At 36.9% G+C, this 20,638-nt stretch overlaps 1 protein-coding gene across 1 annotated transcript in view; it reads right to left on the bottom strand.

The window, feature by feature from the left end:
• The window catches only part of RARS2 (arginyl-tRNA synthetase 2, mitochondrial), a 98,147-nt gene that overhangs the window by 60,997 nt on the left and 16,512 nt on the right, over positions 1 to 20,638 (bottom strand). The window contains exons 2-4 of the mRNA XM_006870629.1: positions 13,056 to 13,129; positions 4,170 to 4,272; positions 2,698 to 2,781 (exon numbers count right to left, since the gene is read on the bottom strand). Of these exons, the coding sequence (XP_006870691.1) occupies positions 2,698 to 2,781; positions 4,170 to 4,272; positions 13,056 to 13,129 (261 nt within the window). The remainder of the gene's footprint in view (positions 1 to 2,697; positions 2,782 to 4,169; positions 4,273 to 13,055; positions 13,130 to 20,638) is intronic.

The raw sequence follows: 20,638 nt of genomic DNA, 5'->3' as shown, positions 1-20,638 counted from the left end.
GGCTGAAAGCAGAGAATACCAGAAGGATGTTTACCTGTGCTTGATTGACTACGCAAAGGCTTTCGATTGTGTGGATCATGACAAGCTATGGTCAACATTGAGAAGTATGAGTATTCCAGAACACTTAATTGTACTTCTGAGAAATCTGTACCTAGACCAAGAACAAAACAACTGTTCTTCTTGTCTTTGTGGCTGATTTTTGCTTAACTAATTACCAGCTGCTCCGCGGGAGAAAGATGAGGCTTTCTACTCCCGTAAAGATTTACACCCTTGGAAACCCTGTACAGGGTAGCTATGAGTCGGTTCCTACTCCACGGCACATAAAAACAACAACAACAACAATTAACCCTGTACAGGGTTGCTATGAGTCAAAATCGATTCCACGGCACATAACAACAAAAACAATTGACCCTGAAGTAGAGTGAAAATAATATAAGAGAAAAAGGATCTAGACACATGCATGAAACAATACCTTCCCTTTACAGGGCTCATGGGACAACGCTTGTAAGCTGTATAACTCTGGCCAAAAATTGAAATAATTAAAAATTTTTGTATTTTAGTTATATTCAGTTTACATGTGCAGCATTTACTAAGTCTGGCCAATATACTATGGATGCTTTGTTTGCTTTCTAAAATAATACACCAACTCCTGCATTATGGTAAGTTATGAAACTCAACAAATGTCTCAGACCACTGTCTAAGCTAGATTATGTGCCCTCCATGTTCTCGATCAAGGTCCAAATCCTCTATACTTTTTCCCCAATCTCTTTAGGTCATCCTATTTTCTCCATCTCTGAACTTTCCTATGTTTATTGTATACACCATCATTAAAAATACTGGTTTTATTAGAATAAGGAGCTTGTTACGGCTTCTTCTGTATCCACCTTGTTTCCAAAAGATTATGGACTACCAGAAAACAGAAACCATTTCTAATACTTTTCTTGTATTCAATACACAGTCCATTCACTCAATAAATTAGTTATCTACCATCCACTACATGCCAGCACTGTAAGACCAGGCACTGTAAGTCCTTATGGAAATTAGAGTTCAAAGAGCAACAGGCATTCATCAATTTTTTAAAAACCTAAAAAATGTAAAATAATATTAGAAAACTATTTTGAGTTTTCTTCAGCACAATGGTATTATGAGTATGTGAGAGAAAATACAGGCTGTATGTTTAGCTTTCAAAGAAAATACAGGCTGTATGTTTATGGGCAGAGTCATAATGGCTGTAATTTACGTTCAACTAACTTAAAAAACACACATATATACAAAGATAATATGAAAAAAATGTTAACAATTATTGATTGTAGGTGATGTATACCCACTGAGTTATTCTTTAAATTTTTCTGTATGTTTTAAAATTTACAAGATAAAAAAATTACAGAAAGAATACAAATAAAACAGGGTTAATAATTCTACAAAATCCAATGCTTCTGAGTCGATTCTGATTTACAACAATTACATGGGCCAGAAAGAATTATCTTACAGAATTTGCAAGACTGTAACCTTTCCAGAAGCTGACTGTCACCTTTTTCTCTCAGAGTAGTTGGTGGGTTCGAATAAACACCCTTTCAGTTAGCATTCAAGTGTTTAACCACTGTGCCACCAGGACTCCTTATCAACAGGCAGGATGATATTAAAACATCCAACGATCCGTTTTGTTGTTGTTGATAAGTGCCGTCAAGTCAGTTCTGACTCATAGTGGCCTTGTATAGGGTTTTCGAGAAACAGCTGGTGGGTTTGAACCATCAACCTTGTGCTTATGGAGTGCTTATCCTACAGTGCCACACTAGGACTCCTCAATGATTGATAAGGGATATAAATTAATAAAGAAAACCACTGATATATGTATTCTTATTCTGCAAACAACACACATGCTGAATTAAGGCTACATTATTACATATAACTCACAGTGCTAGGATTTGATGCTTTCGTTGCTGTGGCTTGGGTTTGAGTCCCGATCACTGAAGTTTACTTTTAGGAGTCCTAGTGTGGTGCTGTGGGTTAATGCGCTGGACTGTAAACTTGGTTTGAACCACAAAGTTGGCGGTTCAAGTTCATCAGCTGCAACTCAGAAACTCTACACAGGGTCGCTATGGGTCAGATCCAACTTGACAACACTTAACAACAACAACAGTATATAGTAACCCATTGTCATCGAGCTGATTCCAACTCATAGCGACTCTGCATACAGTTTCTGAGGCTGTAAATCTTTATGGGAGCAGAAAGACTCATCTTTCCCTGCGTAGAGGCTGGTGGGTTTGAAATTCTGTACTTATCCTACAGCACCACCAGGGTTCCTTATATATTACATACATATACCATGTATGGAGTCTTGGTGTGGCACTGTGGATTAATGCGTTGGACTACAAAGTCAATTTGAATTGCAAGGTTGGTGGTCCAAGCTCCACAGAAACCCTATATAAGGTCACTTACGAATGATTTGATGGCACTTAATAGCAACAACATACCATGTATGAAAACATATAATTGAGATGGTTAGTTAGATATGCACTGCTGAGGAAACATTAAGAGTTAAGGATAAGGAGTTGACTTGGGGAGGCACTTCAGGCAGATGGATCAGCATGTATGAAGGTTTCAAGGTGAAAGGAGATACAATGTCTTCAAGAACTGGAGGAAGACCACCATGGCTAGAGAGAGTGAAAACATCACAGCTAGAAAAGAATGTCTTACCTTTGTTAATAGCTCTCTGTTTATTTTGAAATTTACAGTCCCTTCACCAGTGCTGATTTCACTCACAACTGTATCACATTTTAGCTGAAAAGATAACAAATCAAGTAAAATAGGTATGTTTGAAAAATGCCTAATGAGGTATGTAGGTCTAATATTATAAAACCAGCTTACAAAGGCATAAGGTAAGTCGCCTCTTATAGTCACTTTTTCTATATCTGAACTTTAGTTAGTCTCTTCAGTTCCAAGACTTTATTTGTTGTTGTTAAGTGCCGTAGAGTCGGTTCATTACTTTATTTACGTAAATCCAATTTCTACTTTTCTTGACTAGAACGGTCTTCTGCATTCAGTCTCTCCTTCTTTACCTTTCCCTCTCCCCAAATTCTCTATCTAACATGGAAGATATAACCCATCACTCTATTCCCCCCACCTCCACCCTATATGGTGGAGGTGGGGGGAATAGACACCAATAAACACTAAATCTCATCCATCTTTGATGAGAGCAACAGAATAAGATATTATGTGAGGCCTAAAGCATTTGCATCAACATGTAACATATAAATAATTTATATGTATACACATTCACTTTTTAACTTATTAAATGTTCAGAGTACTTAGATACCTATGGAACTTGAAAAGATATCTGTTGTCACTGAAGAGCCACTAGCATTTATACTATTATTAGAAATAACTATTTCTAGTATACTTACTGATAAAAATATGGAGTGATATTACAATAAAATATTTATTCAGCCACCATAGCTCCTTTATTATACTTTCGTTGTCTTTTCTAAGATAGTGACTTTCACTGCTCCAAATCTTTAGATTGTCCAGATTCTGTAAACCTATCAAAAAATCTTACCCCAAATCTGCCTTTTCTGATAGTGTAACACTAACAATTTAGATTTGATCATTCTATACAATTGTGTTAATTCACACTGCTAAACCCATCAAAAAAATTAGAAATGACAGAGGTTTATTCATCATCTAACCATTTCTTCTCTGCAATCACGAATCTACTAACATTTAATAATTTTTCTCATATTTTAATGTCCATCTTCTCAGAAACTCATTTGAAAAATTGCACCTTACTACTCTAGTGTATCAAGCTTGTTCTCCTAAATTCAGAAGTCCATTTAGCTTCAATCTATAAATTTAATTAACACTTCTTTACGTAGTTAATCAAAAAACTGAATGAGAGCTCAAGCGGCATCCTTTATAACTAATTAAAAAAATCATCCTAACCTTATAGTATAGGCCTAAAATGAATTTAAATGATATTTTCTAAGATATTTTGAATAAAAACAAAACAAAAACTGTTAAACTCATTATTATTGCTAAGAAAGACAAAAAAAACCAACAACCCCAAAACTCTTTAATCTCATTATTATTGCTAAACTAGACTGTGGAATATTGTTTCCTTTAAAATATTAAGTTTAATATAATGTCAAAAAGGCATAGTAGTGGTAAGATACCTTCTCTGCCAGTCTCCTGGCTTGATCTTGAATATCTGTTCTCAACTGGTCACTGTTGTTTTCCAATAGAGAATTCACAGAAAGCTGAAAATCAGCTACTTCTCTAAAAACAGATATTGAAATGGAAAAAAGCTATTGTTACTTTAAAATAGCATTAGCATAGCAAAGAATGATCATTATGGGCTCTTCACAAGAATACAATTTTATCAGAAGTTGGTAAGCTTTCAAAATAAAAAGCAAGGGAATTAGAAATATCACCTTGTATTTATTTAGAACTCATATCATTTCATAAGATGCTTCCTCTTCTATCACCTAATTGTAGCTTTATGATATCCCTTTGAGACAGGAGGACCAGTCATCTTATTTTATAGATATGAAAATGTCTAAGAAGTTAAAACCCTACTACAAGCTAATAAGTAGACTAAGAAAAAAAAATAACACAGTAACAACAAACACACCTCTTCTACAAAGCTTCCTCCATGTTTCCAAAGACTTGCCTATTTCAAGGTCCCTTCAATTGATCATTTATTATCTCCAAACTGACCAAACCAAATACTTTTTAAATGACGTGATTTGAATTTTCAACATAAAAAAAATAATATAATTCTTATGACTTGGTACATTAAAGAGGCACTTTAGCTACTCCCATGTGTCATTTTCATTGGGTTGATGATGAAACAATGCCAAACAAAGAAACACAAAACAACAATTCATAAAAATAATGATTTGTTTCATGGCAGCAGTCATTGCTATTTTTAGGGGAAAGAGTCGGAAGTAGAATCAGCTTACATATATAGGTGGCTTCAGCAGTACTCATATTTTCCCTCTGCTCCCACCCCCTAAATTTTATGTTGTTGTTGAGAATATACTCAGTAAAACATCAACAATTCAGAAAAGGTGGGTAAGAATGGCTGTACAACAATGTACAACAATGTAATCAGTATCAGTAAATTATACATTTAGAAATTGTATGTTTTACTGAGTATATTCTCAACAGCAAAATGAAACCGCTCCCTAATTAACATCGGAGTCCTGCTGTGGTGCTGTGGGTTAATGTGCCAGACTGCAAAGCCATCTGAACTACAAGGTCAGCGGTTCAAACTCACCAGCTGCTCCTTGGAAACCCTCTACAGGGTCTCTATGAGTCGGAACCAACTCGATGGCACTTATCAACAACAACAATTAACATCAAGAGTCCTGGTGTAGCACAGTAAGATAAGCATTGAGCAGCAAGGTCAGCTTGTGATCATCTTCATGTAGTGCAGTGATACTTGATAGGGCGCTTCTAGCCATAGTCATTTTAACTCTACCCAAAAGACTGCCTGTTGCTCTTAGGTACAATTAAGTCAGTTGCAACTCACAGTAACCTTATGTACAACATAATGAACAATGACCAGTTGTTACTGTTGTTAGGTGCCATTGAGTCAGTACTGACTCATAGTGACCCTTATGCACAACAGAATGAAACACTGTCCGATCCTGGACCAACCTCACAATTTTTGTCACAGTTGAACCCACTGATGCTGCCACTTTGCTAATCCATATTGTTGGGTGTCTTTTTCTTTATCTCTGACCCTCCACCCTACCAAACATGATATCCTTCTCTAGCGACTGGTCCCTCCTGACAACATGTCCAAAGTATGAGAGACAAAGTTTGGCCACCCTGGCCTCCAAAGACCGCTCTGGCTGCATTTCTTCCAACACAGATCTGTTGGTTCTTTTGGCAGCCCATGGCACTTTCAATATTCTCCTCCAACACCATAACTCAAAAGCATCAATTCTTCTATGGTCTTCCTTATTTGCTGTCCAGCTTTTGCATGCGTATGAGGTTACTGAAAATACCATGGCTTGGGTCAGGTGCACCTTAGTTCTCAAACTGACATCTGTGCTCTTCAACACTTTAAAAACGTCCTGTGCAGCAGATTTGCCTAATGTAATTTGTCGTTTGATTTCTTGATTTCCATGAGTATTGATAGTTGATCCAAGAAGAATGAAGTCCTTGACAAGTTTCAATCTTTTCTCCATTGATAAGAATGTTGTTTATTGGTCCAGTGGTAAGGATTTTTGTTTTCGTTACATTGAGATGCAATCCATGCTGAAGGTGGTGCTCTTTGATCTTCATACTACACTGTAATCATAATAGTTACGTTTAAGCCTACTGTTGCAGCTACTATGTGAATCCATTTCCTGAAGGTCTTCTTTTTTACTGACCTCCTACTTTTGCCAAGCATAACGTCTTTCTAATAGGACTGGTACCTCCTGATAACATGTCCTTCTAAGGAGTAACCAGTTGCTGTTATTGTTGTTGTGAAGTGCCATCAAGTCAGTTCCGACCCATAGTGACCCTCTATAGGATTTCCGAAGAGCAGCTGGTGAGCTTCTTCCAAAACAGATTTGTTCATTCTTTTGGCAGTCCATGGTATATTCACTAATCTTCACAAACATCATAATTCAAACGCTTCAATTTTTCTCCAGTCTTACTTATCCATTGCATAGCTTAAGAATGAATATGAGGTTACTGAAAATACCAAGGCTTGAGTCAGGCTCACCTTAGTCCTCTATGTCATTTCTTTGCTCTTTAACATTTATCGAGGTATTTTACATATTTGCCCAAAGAAGTAGGTTGTTTGATTCCTTGACTGCTGCTTCAAAGGGTGTTGAATGTGGATGCAAGTAAAATGAAAATTTTGCTAACTTCAACCTTTTCTCTATTTATTCTGATGTTATTTATTGGGGCAATATTGAAGATTTTTATTTTCTTCACACTGAGTTGTAATCCAAACATTTTGCTCTTCATCAGTAAGTACTTCAAGCTCTCTTCACTTTCAGCAAGTAAATTCGTGTAATCTGCGAATCATAGGTTGTTAATGAGTCTTCCTCCAATCCTGATTCCATACTCTTAATATAGTCCAGCCTCTCAGATTATTTGCTCGTTATACACATAGAGTAAGTATGTTGGAAGGATACAATTCTAATGCACACTTTTCCTGATTTTAAACCATACAGAATCCCCTTGTTCAGTTCAAACAACTGCCTCTGGTCTATGTACAGGGTCCTCATGAGTACAATGAAGTGTTCTAGAATTCTCATTCTTCACAATGCACCCATAGTTAGTTATGATCTGCATAGTCAAATGCCTTTGCACAGTCAATAAAGACAAGTAAACAGCTTTCTGGTTTTCTGTGCTTTCCACTAAGATATATCTGATGTCACTAATGATATCTCTCATTCATGTGCTCTTGTAAATCTAGCCAGAATTTCTGACAGTTCCTTGTCAATGTACTACTACAACAGTTTTAAAATTATCTTTAGCAAAATTTTACCTGCATGAGGTATTAATACTGTTCAATATGTCTGCATTCTGGAGTCACCTGTCTTTGGAATGAGCATAAATATGGATCTCTTACAGTCAGTGGGCCAGGGAGCTACCTTCTAAATTTCTAGTCAGACTAGTGAATAAGTACAGTGCTGCATCAGTTTGTTGACACATTTCAACTGGTAGTTCAATTTCTGGAGCCTTGTTTTTCACCAATCCCTTCAGGACAGTGCGGAGTTCCTCCTGCAGTACCATTCATTCTTGATCATATGCTACTTTCTGAAATAGTTGAACATCGATCAGCTCTTTACTGTCAACTGACTTGTGTATTCCTTCCAACTTCTTTTGATACTTTCTGTGTAATTCAATGTTTTGGCCTTAAAACTGAAGGCTTGAGTTTTATTTTCTTTAGTTCTTTCCACTTGTGAAATACTGAGTGTGTTCTTCCCTTTTGGTTTCCTAACTCCAGGTCTTTGCATATTTCATTATAATACTTAGTCTTCTCGAGCTGCCCTTTGAAATTTTCTGTTCAGCTCTTCTACTTCGTAACTTCTTCCAGTCACTTTAGGTACTCTACATTCAAGATCAAGTTTCAGAGTCTCTCTGACACCTTTTTTGGTCTTTTCTTTCTCTCCTGTATTTTAAATGACCTTCTGCTTTCTTCATACATGATGTTGTTGATGCCATCCCACAGTTTATCTAATCTTTGATCATTAGTGTCCAATGTGTCAAATCTATTCTTAACATGGTCTCTAAATTCAGATGGAATATAGTCAAGGAATGCTGGTGAAAGATGAGTTCTACTCATCGTTCCACAGTAGGCTCCTGACCTTGTATAGTCTGATGATACTGAGTTTCTCCATCATCTCTTTACACAGATGTAGTCAATTTGATTCCTGTGTGTTTCATCTGGCAAAGTCCATGTGCATAATCACTGTTTATGTTGTTGAATAAGGTATTTCCAATGAATAAGTCATTGGTCTTGCAACATTATATCATTCGATCTTCAGTGCTATTTTTATTACCAAGGCCATATTTTCAAATTAACAATCCTTCCTTTTTGTCTCCAAAGTTTGCATTCCAATGACCAGTAATTATCAACATATCTTAACTGAATGTTTGATCAACTGGAGACTGCTGAGGTTAAGTAGCATTCAATTTCTTCCTCAATGGCTTTAGTGGTTGGTGTGTAAACTTGAATAATAGTTGTATTAACTGATCTCCTTTGTAAGTATGTGGATTTTATCCTATCACAGAAAGCATTGTACTTCAAGACAGATCTTGAAATGCTCTTTTTGATAATGAATGCAATGCCATTCCTCTTGAATTTATAATTCCCAGCACAGTAAACTATATGATTATCTGATTCAAACTGGCCAAAATTAGTACATTTCCACTCACTAATGCCTAGGATTTCTATCTTTATGTGTTCCATTTCATTTTTGACAACTTCTAATTTTCCTATATTTATACTTCATACATTCAATATTTCAATTATCAGTGGATGTTTGCATTATTTCTTCTCAGTCTGAGTCATGCCCTATCAGCAAATGAAGATCCAGAAAGCTTTACTCCATCTATGCCATGAAGGTCAACTCTCCTTTTGGCAACTCTTTCCCGGTCATATTTTGAGTGTCTTCTCATCTGAGGGGCTGATCTTCTGGTACTACATCAATGTACTATTACTATTAATAAAATTTTCAGTAACTAAGCTTTCTTCCAAATCTCTCTTAGTCTGGAAACTCTGCTAAAACTTATCTACCATGGGTATTCAAAATATAGGTGGCATAATTCCCAGCATCACAGCAATAGGTAAGCTACCACAGTATTACAGACAAGCAAGTAATGGAATGACTGGGTAGGGCTATGCAAATGTGAGGTGCTTGTGGCCAACCAAGAAGATTTTATAACTTGCTAATAATATAGGAGTCCTGGTGTGGCACTGTGAGTTAATGCGCCAGACTGCAAAGCCGTTTGAACTACAAGCTCAGTGGTTCAAGCTCACCAGTCGCTCCTTGGAAACCCTATGCAGGATCGCTATGGGTTGAAACCGACTCGATGGCACTTAACAAGAACAACAATAATATAAATAAGGCATGTGGCATTCTTGTGAGGGTTGTTGTTGTTAGGTTGAACATCCACTATTTCCTGTTGGTACAGTGCTTGTGAGGGTGGAATCATGTAACTAAGTAGTATGGAGCCCTAAGGTGGGGACTGGTCAGTTTTGCAACCCATCAGTTTAAAATGAAACATCCCAGAAGTGGAAAGGGAGCATCTTACTACCATCAAGAAAGAAGAGCCAGGAAAAAAAGAAAGTAAGAAGAGCCAAGAACAGAGTATGTTCTCTGGATCATTGTACTGAAGCTCCTCAATCCAGCAGACATAGAGCTATGACATCAGAGATAGCAGAAGGGAGCAGCAGAACCAGAAGGCCAGCTTTAGGCAGAGCAGTAGGCTTCCCAGTCTATGGAGTGAGAACACAGTGCCTTCTGGCAGACTTTCTGACAAATGTTGTTGTTAAGTGCTATTGAGTCAGTTCTGACTCATAGTGACCCTGATAAGGCTTCCGAGGAGAGGCAGGTGACAGGATGGGTTCTCACAAGTCACTTAATTGGTGGGGGAGCTAGGTTTGCAGACATATGGACCTAGAGCTGAGGGCCTTCAGGAGGAGACTTACTGGTCTCTGGGCATTTACTGGCAGGACTAAAAGAGCTTTATAATTGGCAGAGGTCAAGTGGCTGCATGGCCACTTGAAGTTAAGGACTGGAGATGTGTGCCTGTGGACAGTGACTGAGAAGAGGCTGTCCTGATGGAAGAACTTTGTCCTGAGTGTCACTGATCCTGAATTTGTAACCCACTGCTTCCCTAAAAAACCTATTATTGTGAGTATTGTCTGAGAGTTCTGTGTGGCCATTACAATAAATTACAGAATTCAACTGAGGTACAGGAAGTGCTGTGGGAGGGCAGATGGCATCATAATTGGTAAAAAGGTTGGAGGGTGGAGGCAGGTCTGACCTCTGTCTCACAGGATTTGACCTTCAGTTGATGCTGACGCTGATTCTCTTCATCACCCTTTGTGAAGTTAAGAGGTCAGAACCAGCTCCACCATGCTATTTTTGCATAATGTTTATTTTCACATAACGACCTGGTCTTTGGAACCTAATCATGTTGATAACCGAAGAATGAGCTTATTTGCTACTGTGCAAAAAACAGCAATGAATACTGGTATGTATATATCTGTTGATGCCATTACTTTTTAGGTCTCTTGGGCATATACCCAAGATTAAGATTGCAGAATCATAGGGTAGTTCTATTTCTTGTTTTTTAAGAAAACACTGTAGTATTTTCTTAAAAACTACCCTTAAGAACTACCCTATGATTCTGCAGTCTTAATCTTGGGTATATAGTGTTTTCCATAGTAGTTATATCATTTTACAGTACCCCCAGCAATGAATAAGGGTTCTAATCTCCCTATATCTTCACCAACATGGTTGATGTTTTTAATTAGTGCCATTTTAGCCAGTATAAGGTGGTATCAAACTTCAGTTTTTATTTGCATCTCTCTAATGGCTAATGATTGTGAGCATCTTTAAGTAGTTTTGTCAACTGACTGGACATTCTCTTTGGTGAAAGTTCTTTCTGTTTATCATGTCCTTTGCCAATTTTGTAATCGGTTGTCTTTCTGTTGTTGAGTTATTATAGTTTTCTACAGATTTTAGAGATTATAGTCTTATCAGAAAGGGCCCCTGGTAGCATTGGGCTGTTAACTGCTAGGTCAGCAGTTCGAATCCATAAGCTGCTCTACAGGAGGAAGCTTAGGCTTTCTGTTCATGTAAACATTTAGATATTAATACCATCTACTAAATTGGTACTATACAGAAATTCTACTACAGTAGAAAATATAATTGAGACAATTAGAAGACCTTGAACAAATTGAATTTGTATATTAAATAAGCTATAATAACAAAAATAATATTTCTTAATTATTTTGAAACTTAGAAGTATTTTAGAACTAAATTAGAAATGTAGACCAGTTACACTTGGTTTTAGTACTCTAAGGAATAGTGCAATTTATTATAGCATCACAAGAAGGAATCCTTTTAAGAAATTTAATATGTGGAATTTTGAATTATAGCCCAGAAAAATTTGGAGTTCCCTGCAAATTTAATTTCTATAGACCCAAATATTAGCATTTCAGGGAGATATAGGATATTTTATTTAAACGTTGGGACAAGATAATTCAGCTTATTAAAAAGTCTTTGGAACATAAAATGAAAATGGCAACATTCACCCTACTATATAGAATGAATTTTGTCAATTTTATGAAATAGGTAACTGCTTTGGAATGTTACTTCATTTACATCTAATTATGAGATCCCCTTGTTCAGTGGATGCCTCTGTTCTTAGAATCAAGATAGAAGCACCCACAAGCTGTTTTATAAGTGCTCTCTTTTACTACAAGGCCAAATATATCCTGTCAAATGTAGCCTTTCTCTTCCTTTTCCACTTCTTTTTTAGTTATTGTCTATTATTGGAATAAGGGTATTCACCCTACCTTAAACGGACAAAGTTAAGAGGAGTAGAAAGTACAATGAGTTAATGGTACTGATAATTTTATCTTCACATCTTTCCCAAGACTTAAATGTCTCCTATCTGGTTAATTTAGTCTCCAATACCATAATTCAAATGCATTGATTCTTCCATGATCTTCCTTACTCATTGTCTAACTTTCACATGTATAAGAGGTGACTGAAAATATGATGACTTGGGTCAGGCACACTTTAGTCTTCAAACTGATTTCTTTGCTCTTTAATACTTTAAAGAGGTCTTTTGCAGCACTTTACAGAGGTGCTGGAAGATTTTGCGATCTTAACTCAGGAAAGACTCTAGCTCTTTTATTTGCTGCTCTTTTATTTGCCAACCTTAATCTTAATCCTAATTTTTCTTACTTTGCCATAATTATAGCTACGAGCATAAACAAGAAGTCCTGGTGTGCTGCTGCAGGATTAGCCTGGGACTATCAACCACAAGGTTGGAGGTTCAAACCACCAGCCACTCCTCTGAAACTCTATATAGAGTCACTATGAGTCAGAACTCACTCTATAGCACTTAACAACAACATAACCATAAAGCAACAAATATACAAACAATAATATAATCTGCCACATCAGACTTTGTAAAATCCAAATTCAAACTGTATTATTTAAGTCAATGAAAAAGAAAAAAGACTGAATATGAGTCATACCTTATAGTTAATTTCAGGAATTATGTATTCTGTGGGGAGTGTGGTGGCTCTGTAGGATAAGTCCTGGACTGTAAACCAAAAGATAAGGGGTTCGAGCTCACCAGCAAGCTCCACAAGAGAAAAATAAGGCTTTCTGGTCCTGCAGAGATTTATAACCTCAGAAACTCTAGACAGGGTCACTATCCATTGGAACCCACTCAATGGCACTTAACAACAACATCTATTCTGTAAATTGAAGGATAGTCAAGGGATTTTTTGTTCGTTTGCTTTGCCTATCAACAAACTCATCAATAATTTATATTGTTACAAATATCTTATACTTAACTCTTTTTTGGAAATTGGAACTGCGGAAATTGACTTGATCAAGTTTTCTGGTGGAAGATCCAAAACCTTGGAAAGCTAAAAACCAAAAAGAACAAAACAGAGTAAGAGCATTGTTGATCTACTATTCCCGATTCAGCTAAATACTACGGGTCTAGTTTTTTGTTGTACCTTTTTTTTACTTGTTTTTTTTTAATCTGACAGAACTTGTCAATATCAAGTATAGAAATGAGTTTATTGACTTTAATAGTCCTCAGCCAAGCCAAAATATGTTGTAAATAAATGGATATTTAATCTCAGTGTAATTAGAACATTTTGTCTTACCAAAGAAAATTAAACAGCATTACATAAAGATCCAAATCTGCAAGTGGCAAACAACTAAAACTGCAGCTAAATATTTTTAGAATATAGCAAATCTTTACCTTAAACATATTTTGAAGTATGGTTTTAGATGAAGTAATATGAGTATTAAAGCTAAAAATTATTATTAAATTATATACTGATATTAAAGCTAAAAATATATAAATTCCTTATTACATGCAGGGGATTACACATATAGGATCACAACCACTATTCCTAAAACCTATATAAAGTGAAAGGAATAAAACCAGCAAAAAAAAACCACAAGTCAAAGAATACCAGAGAAGAGATGAAAACAACAAAATTTTGAAGATGGAAAACAGATGGACAAGTTGTACTAGGTTATTAGACTAGAGAAAGCAGAAAACTAAGTTGTGGAGTGTGAAGAGTGAGAGCAGTAGGTACCTTATTCAAGGTTTAGAATCTAGGAGGGAATTGCAGGCACAAGGTACTTTTAAAGAACAAGTACTGATAAGGCTGAAAACAAAAGGGTTAGCTAAAAAAGTTTTTAAGAAGCTAACAGAAGCCCAGATTTTCTCCCCTATTTTGTTCAAAAGGAATGTGGTGTGCAGTTAAAACACTTGGATTCTAACTAATAGGTTGTCAGTTCAAACCAACTGCTCCATGGGAGACAACTGTGGCAGTGTACTCCAGGTAAAAGATTTCAGCCTTGGGAATCATATGGGTGAGTTCCACTCTGTCCTTTAGAGGCACTATGAGTCAGAATCAACTGGAGGGCACAATGGGTTCCAGTTCAGCTATCTAAGGAAGCTTCAAAGAGTTTGTGAGAAATGAGACCAAAAGACAATGAAAAATTTCTTTGAACATTTTGAAGTCCTCTTGTATACAGAGTTGGAGCCAACTCCATGGCACTTTGTTGGTTCTAGGTAAATAACATCAAATAAGACATGATATATACCATGACGCTTACATGGGGACCATAGAACAAAACATGTAAAACAAGATAAAATAATTATTCTTACAAGTGTTAGGAGTCCTGGTGTGGTGCTGTGGGTTAATGCACCAGACTGCAAAGTTGTTTGAACTACAAGGTCGGTGATTCAAGCCCACCAGCTGCTCCTTGGAAACCCTATACGGGGTCACTATGAGTCAGAATCGACTCAATGTCACATAACAACAACAACATAAGTGTTATGACAGAAGCAAACAAGGGACTCAGAGAATAACTGGAGGACACGTTTTTCAAACCATGGGTTGTCAATCTGGAATAAATTCAATGAGTAACAATCAACACTAAAAAAAACAATAGAACAGAAACTTTAAAAAAAGTACACAAACATGTTATGTGAAATTTTCACTTTGCATAGAGCCATAATGTAAAATATATTTCTTTCTGGCAGAAGGCATAATCTTTGCAAAGGGGTGGGAATGGGAAGTTCATGCTATATTGTTTGGTGTCCTAGAGTCAATTACAACTCATAGTAATCCTTACGCAAAACAAAACACTGCTTGGTCCTGTGCCCTCCTTACAATCGTTGTTACACTTGAGTCCGCTGCTGCTGTCACTGTGCCAATTCATCTTATGGGGTGGGGGGCTCCTCTTTTTTGCTGACCTTCCACTTTACCAAGCATGGTGTCCTTCTCCAGGGACTGGTCCCTCCTAATAACTTGTCCGAAATACGAGAGATGACGTCTTAGCAGGCTAGTTCCTAAGGAACATTCTGACTGTACTTCTTCCAACACAGATTTATTTGTTCTTCTGGCAGTCCATGGTACTTTTAATATACTTCTCCAACACTATAACTCAAATGAATCAATTCTTCTAAGGTCTTCCTTATTCATTGTCCAACTTTCACATGCATATGAGGCTACTGAAAATAACCATGGCTTGGGTCGGGGGTATCTTAGACTTCAAATGGACATCTTTGTTTTTAAACACTTTGAAGAGGTCTGGTGCAGCAGATTTGTCTAATATAATACGTCATTTAATTTCTTGACTGCTACTTCTATGTGTACTGATAGTGAATGCAAGTAAAATGAAGTCTTTGACAACTTCAATCTTTTCTTTATTTAACATGTTAAATATTAGTCCAGTTATGAGGATTTTTGTCTTTTTTACATTGAGGTGCAACCCATATAGAAGGCTGTGATCTTTGATCTTCATTAATAAATATTTCAAGTCCTCTTCACCTTCAGCAAGCAAGATTGTAACATCTGCATATCTCAGGTTGTTCATGAGTCTTCATCTAATCCTGTGCTATGTTCTTCTTCGTATAATCCAGCTTCTCGGATTATTTGCTCAAAATACAGATTAAATAAATATAATGAAAGAATACAACCCTGGGACACACCTTTCCTGATTTTTTAAATCATTCAGTGTTTCCTTGTTCTGTTCAAACAACTGCCACTTGGTCTATGTATAGGTTCTTCCTGAGCACAATGAAGTTTTCTGGACTACCCATTCTTCACAATATTAAACCCCAGTTTGTCGTAATCCACACAGTGGAAACCCTTTGCATAGTCAATAAAGCACAGGTAAAAATTTCTGAAATTCTTTGCTTTCAGACAAGATCCATCTCACATCAGCAGTGATAATCTTTGTTCCACATTGTCTGAATCTGGTTTGAACCTCTGGTAATTCCCTGTTAATGTACTGTTGCAGCTGTTTTTCAATTATGTTTAGCAAAATTTTACTTGCAAGTGATTTGTCTGATGAGTTCCACATTCCTTTGGGTCACCTCTCTTTGGAACAGGCACAAATAAAGGTCTTTTCCAATCAGCTGGCCAGGTAGTTGTGTTTCAAATTTCTTGACATAGATGAGTGAGTGCCTATAGTGCTTCATGAGTTTGTTGAAAGATTTCAGTTTGTATTCCATTAATTCTGGGAAACTTGTTCTTTGCCAATGTCCTGAGTGCACCTTGGACTTCAGTATCATTGGCTGTTGGTCATATGCTGTACTAGAGAAACAGGAAATAACATGTGGTTTCACCCACTGAAAATGTGTCAATTCCAACTCATTGTGACCCTGTACAGGGTTTCCAAGGCTATAAATCTTTACGATACCCGAAAGCCTCATGTTTCTCCAGCAGAGTAGCTGGTAAGCTCAAACTGTTATCTTGCGGTTAGCAGTCCAGTGGTTATCCTACAATGCCACCAGAACTTCTTACCTTCTGACTAGGACAGAGTAACACAAATTAATGAGAAAGTTGTCAAACAAGAGTTTGTGCAACTTTTATCTAAGCAGATAAGGATTATGATTTCCTTTTTACAAATCATTTTTATCATACATGAAGAATAGAATGGTAGAAGGGCAAAAATCGAAACATAAGGACCCATTAATCAGAACGATGGGAAAAGTTAAGCAATAGAGATCCAGGTAGTGAGGTGGTCAGGTACATCTCACAATTAAACAGAGTGTCATAAAAAAAGAAAGAACTTAATAAAATATACAGTAACCTTAAAGAAACAGTATATCTATACATCAAATCAAAAAAAGAAATGTCAAAAAAGATTATGGAAACATTAACACTTTCAACAAACTGATAAGAAAAAGCACACAAAAAAATAGAACTCAGCACAGGATGGCATACGGAACAAAGAAACCAACAGCACCACAAAAAACAAACAGCATAATGTCAGCAACAATCCATACCTATTGATAATTACACTAAACGTCAATGGATTGAATACATCATCAAGAGGCAGAGAGTAGCAGAATAGATAAGAAAACAAGATCCTTTAATATGCTGTCTAGAAGAGATACACCTAATGCACAAAGACAAAAATAGATGAAAAGTTAAAGGATGGAAAAAAGTGTATCAAGCTAATTGCAATAAAAAATGAAAAGGAGTGGCAATATTAATCTCATACAAAATAAACTTTAAAGCAAAAACCAGCATAAAGAGACAAAGATGGTAATTTTCTCATGGTTAAAGGGTAATTTGAACCAGAGGATATAACCATAATAAATATCTATGCTCCCAATGAAAGAGCCCCAAAATACATAAAGCAAACCCTAATAGAATTGATGAAAAAGGCAATAATACTGGGAGATTTTAATACACCACTTGCAAAAAAGGACAGAAAAGTCAGAAAGAAGCTCAGCAGAGACACAGAGAAACTGAACAACACAATCAACCAACTTGACCTCACAGATCTGTACAGAGCATTCACCCCAACAACAGCAAAATACATATTCTTTTCCAGTGCACACAGAACGTTATCCAGAATAGACCATGTGTTAGTCCACAAAGCAAACCTCCATAACTTTAAAAACATCAAAATATTACAAAGCATTTTCTCAGACCACAATGTTATAAAATTAGAAATTAATGATAGGATGATCAAGGAAACAAAATCATATACAAGGAAATGGAATAACACCCTGCCTAAAAGCTACTGGGTAGTAGAACAAATAAAAAGCTAAATTAAAAAATTCCTAGAGGGGGTGCTACAAAGGCAAGAAGTGACTGGCTTACAAGCTTTCAAGAAGAAACCTAGATCCAGAGGGCATGGAGGAAGGTAGAATCTCTACTGAGTAGTATCCAATCTGTCTAGGCGGGACTGATGAAATGAAATGCTGATAGGTCTCTTGGGATACAATAGTGGATAATTTGTTATCAGGACTGATTGTGAGGGTTGGAAATGCAAAGGTAGATGTTTTGTAGCAAGGAGGGGAGTGATTAACTTTTCAGTCTAGGAGCTGAGGGTCCCTGGGACCATCAAGGGAGAAGAGTGGAGAGCGGGACCCTACCCAGAGAAGCAGTAATGCCTGTGATGGAGGCAGAGATGATGACATGGAGATATGGAGCAGCTGGGGACTTTAGACACAGAGAGCAAGAGGGGCTGTAAAACAAACAAACAAAAATTCCTAGAAACAAATGAGAACAGATACACAACATACCAAAACCTTTTGGACACAGCAAAAGCAGTGCTGAGGACAATTTACTGTAACAAAAGCATACATACAAAAAGAAGAAAGAGCCAAATAACACACTAACACAACATCTCCAACAATTAGAAAAAGAATAGTAAAGTACAGCTATAGTCATGAGAAGAAAAGAAATAATAACGATCAGAGCAGAAATACATAAGATAGAAAAAAAAAAAAATCAGTAAGACAAGAAGTTGATTCTATGAAAAGATGAATAACATTGATAAACCACTGGCAAATCTAACAAAAGAAAAGAGGGAGAAGACAAAAATAACTCACATAAGAAACCACAGGGGAGACCTTACTATGGAAGTAAAAATCATAATAACAGAGTACTATGAAAAATTGTATTCCAACAAATTAATAAATCTAGAGGAAATGGAAGCATTTTTAGAAAAACACCACCTACCTAAGCTTACACAGAGCGAAGCAGAAAACTTCAACAGACCTATAACAAAGGAAGAAACAGATCAGGTCATCAAAAAACTCCTAACCAAATAAAGTCTAGGCCTAGATGACCTCATTGGTAAATCTTACATAACATCCAGAGAAGAGCTGACACCTAGTCTACTCAAACTATTCCAGAATATAGAAAAGAGTGGAAAACTGTGAAGCAGGCATAACTCATTCCTTATAAGAAACACTCAACACAGCAGGAATTAAAGGGAAATTCGTCAACATAATTAAGAATATGTACACAAAACCAACAACCAACATCACTCCCAATGGACAGAAACTGAAAGCATTCTCTTTGCAAACAGGAACCAGACAGGAATGCCTGTTATCACCACTAGTATTCAATATTGTGCTGGAAGTCTTAGCCAGAGCTATAAGGCAAGAAAGGGAAATTACACTGCAAAGAAGAATTAATACTCTTATTTGAAGATGATATGATCTTATACATAGAAAATCCCAAAGGCTCAGCCAAAAAACTAATCTGTTAGAAATCACAGGAAGATTCAGCAAAGTGGCAGTGTAAAAGATCAACATAGAAAAATCAGTTGGAGCCCTACATACTAATAAACACAGCTCTTAAGAGGCAATAAGAAAGGGGGACTTCTGGTTGGCAGCAGTACAGCACAGTCAGGTAGGACACACTCCCTGGAGGAGGTGCTGAAAACCCAGAGACTCCACTCTCACTCTGCAACAGAGCTCTGGATCTACCATAAAGGCTAGGGCGTCAGTTTCCCACAACCACGGTATAAAGGAAAACATTGCTTTTTAGAAATCCCCACAGGACTCCCTCTGGGGCCATCCTACCCTGGCGGAAGTCAGAGGGCGGAACTACAGCCAGAACTGCACAGGGAACCAGGGCTAAAAGCTGCAAAGTGACATTTGCAAAAGGAAGTGTGAAGGTACTATGCACGTTTTCTTCCCCCTCTTCCAAGTCTGCCTTCTTTGGCCAGCATGGACGCCTTCAGGCAGGTGGGGACACACCCAAAAAAATAGTCCAGTGTTGAGACCACAGCTTTCCCATGGCATACAGAAAGAGATAGAGAGTTAAAATGCCAAAAAGGAAGAACACACTCAGCATTTCGCAAGCTGAAATAACTGAAGAAAAAATGTAAGCCTCAGATTGCAATATTGAAGGATTCTATGTCCAAAATATTGACTGATGCAGGAAGCATCAAAATAAGATGGAAGGAATACACAGTTAGCTAGCTGTACCAAAAAGAACTTAGAGATCATCTGAAGAACAGATTTGATATATTAAACACTAAAGACTGAAGATCAGAAGAGTTGTGGGATGACATCAAGAACATCATACATGAAGAAAGCAAAAAGTCATTGAGATGACAAGAATGGATAAGATCAAAATGGATGTCGAAAGAGCCACTGAAACTTGCTCTCCAGCGTAGAGATGCTAAAGCAAATGGAAGAAATGAGGAGATCCAAGAGCTGAACAGAAAATTTCAAAGATCAGCTCAAGAAGATAAAGTCAAATATTACAATAAAATGTGCAAAGATCTGGAGTAAGAAATCCAAAAAGGAAGAACACGCTAAGCATTTCTCAAGCTGGGGGAACTAAAGAAAAAAATGCAAGCCTCGACTTTTGTTATTGAAAGATTCTTTGGGCAAATTACTGAATGATGAGAAGATAGAAGGAATACACAGAGGCACTGTATTGAAAGGAAACGGTTAATGTTCCACCGTTTCAAGAGGTAGCACATGATCCAGAGTAAATGATCTAAAGGAGGAAGTCCAAGGTTCATTGAAGGAACTGGCAAAGAACAAGGCACCAGGAATTGATGGAATAAAAATTGAAATCTTTCAAGAAAGTGAGGTGGCACTGGAGGCACTCATTCATTTATGCCAAGACATTTGGAAGACA

The sequence above is a fragment of the Chrysochloris asiatica genome, unplaced genomic scaffold, assembly GCF_000296735.1.
Source record: "Chrysochloris asiatica unplaced genomic scaffold, ChrAsi1.0 scaffold00146, whole genome shotgun sequence".
Lineage (NCBI taxonomy): Eukaryota > Metazoa > Chordata > Mammalia > Afrosoricida > Chrysochloridae > Chrysochloris > Chrysochloris asiatica.
Note: the sequence above shows the minus strand (reverse complement) of the source record. Positions and strands in the feature narration are given on the sequence as shown.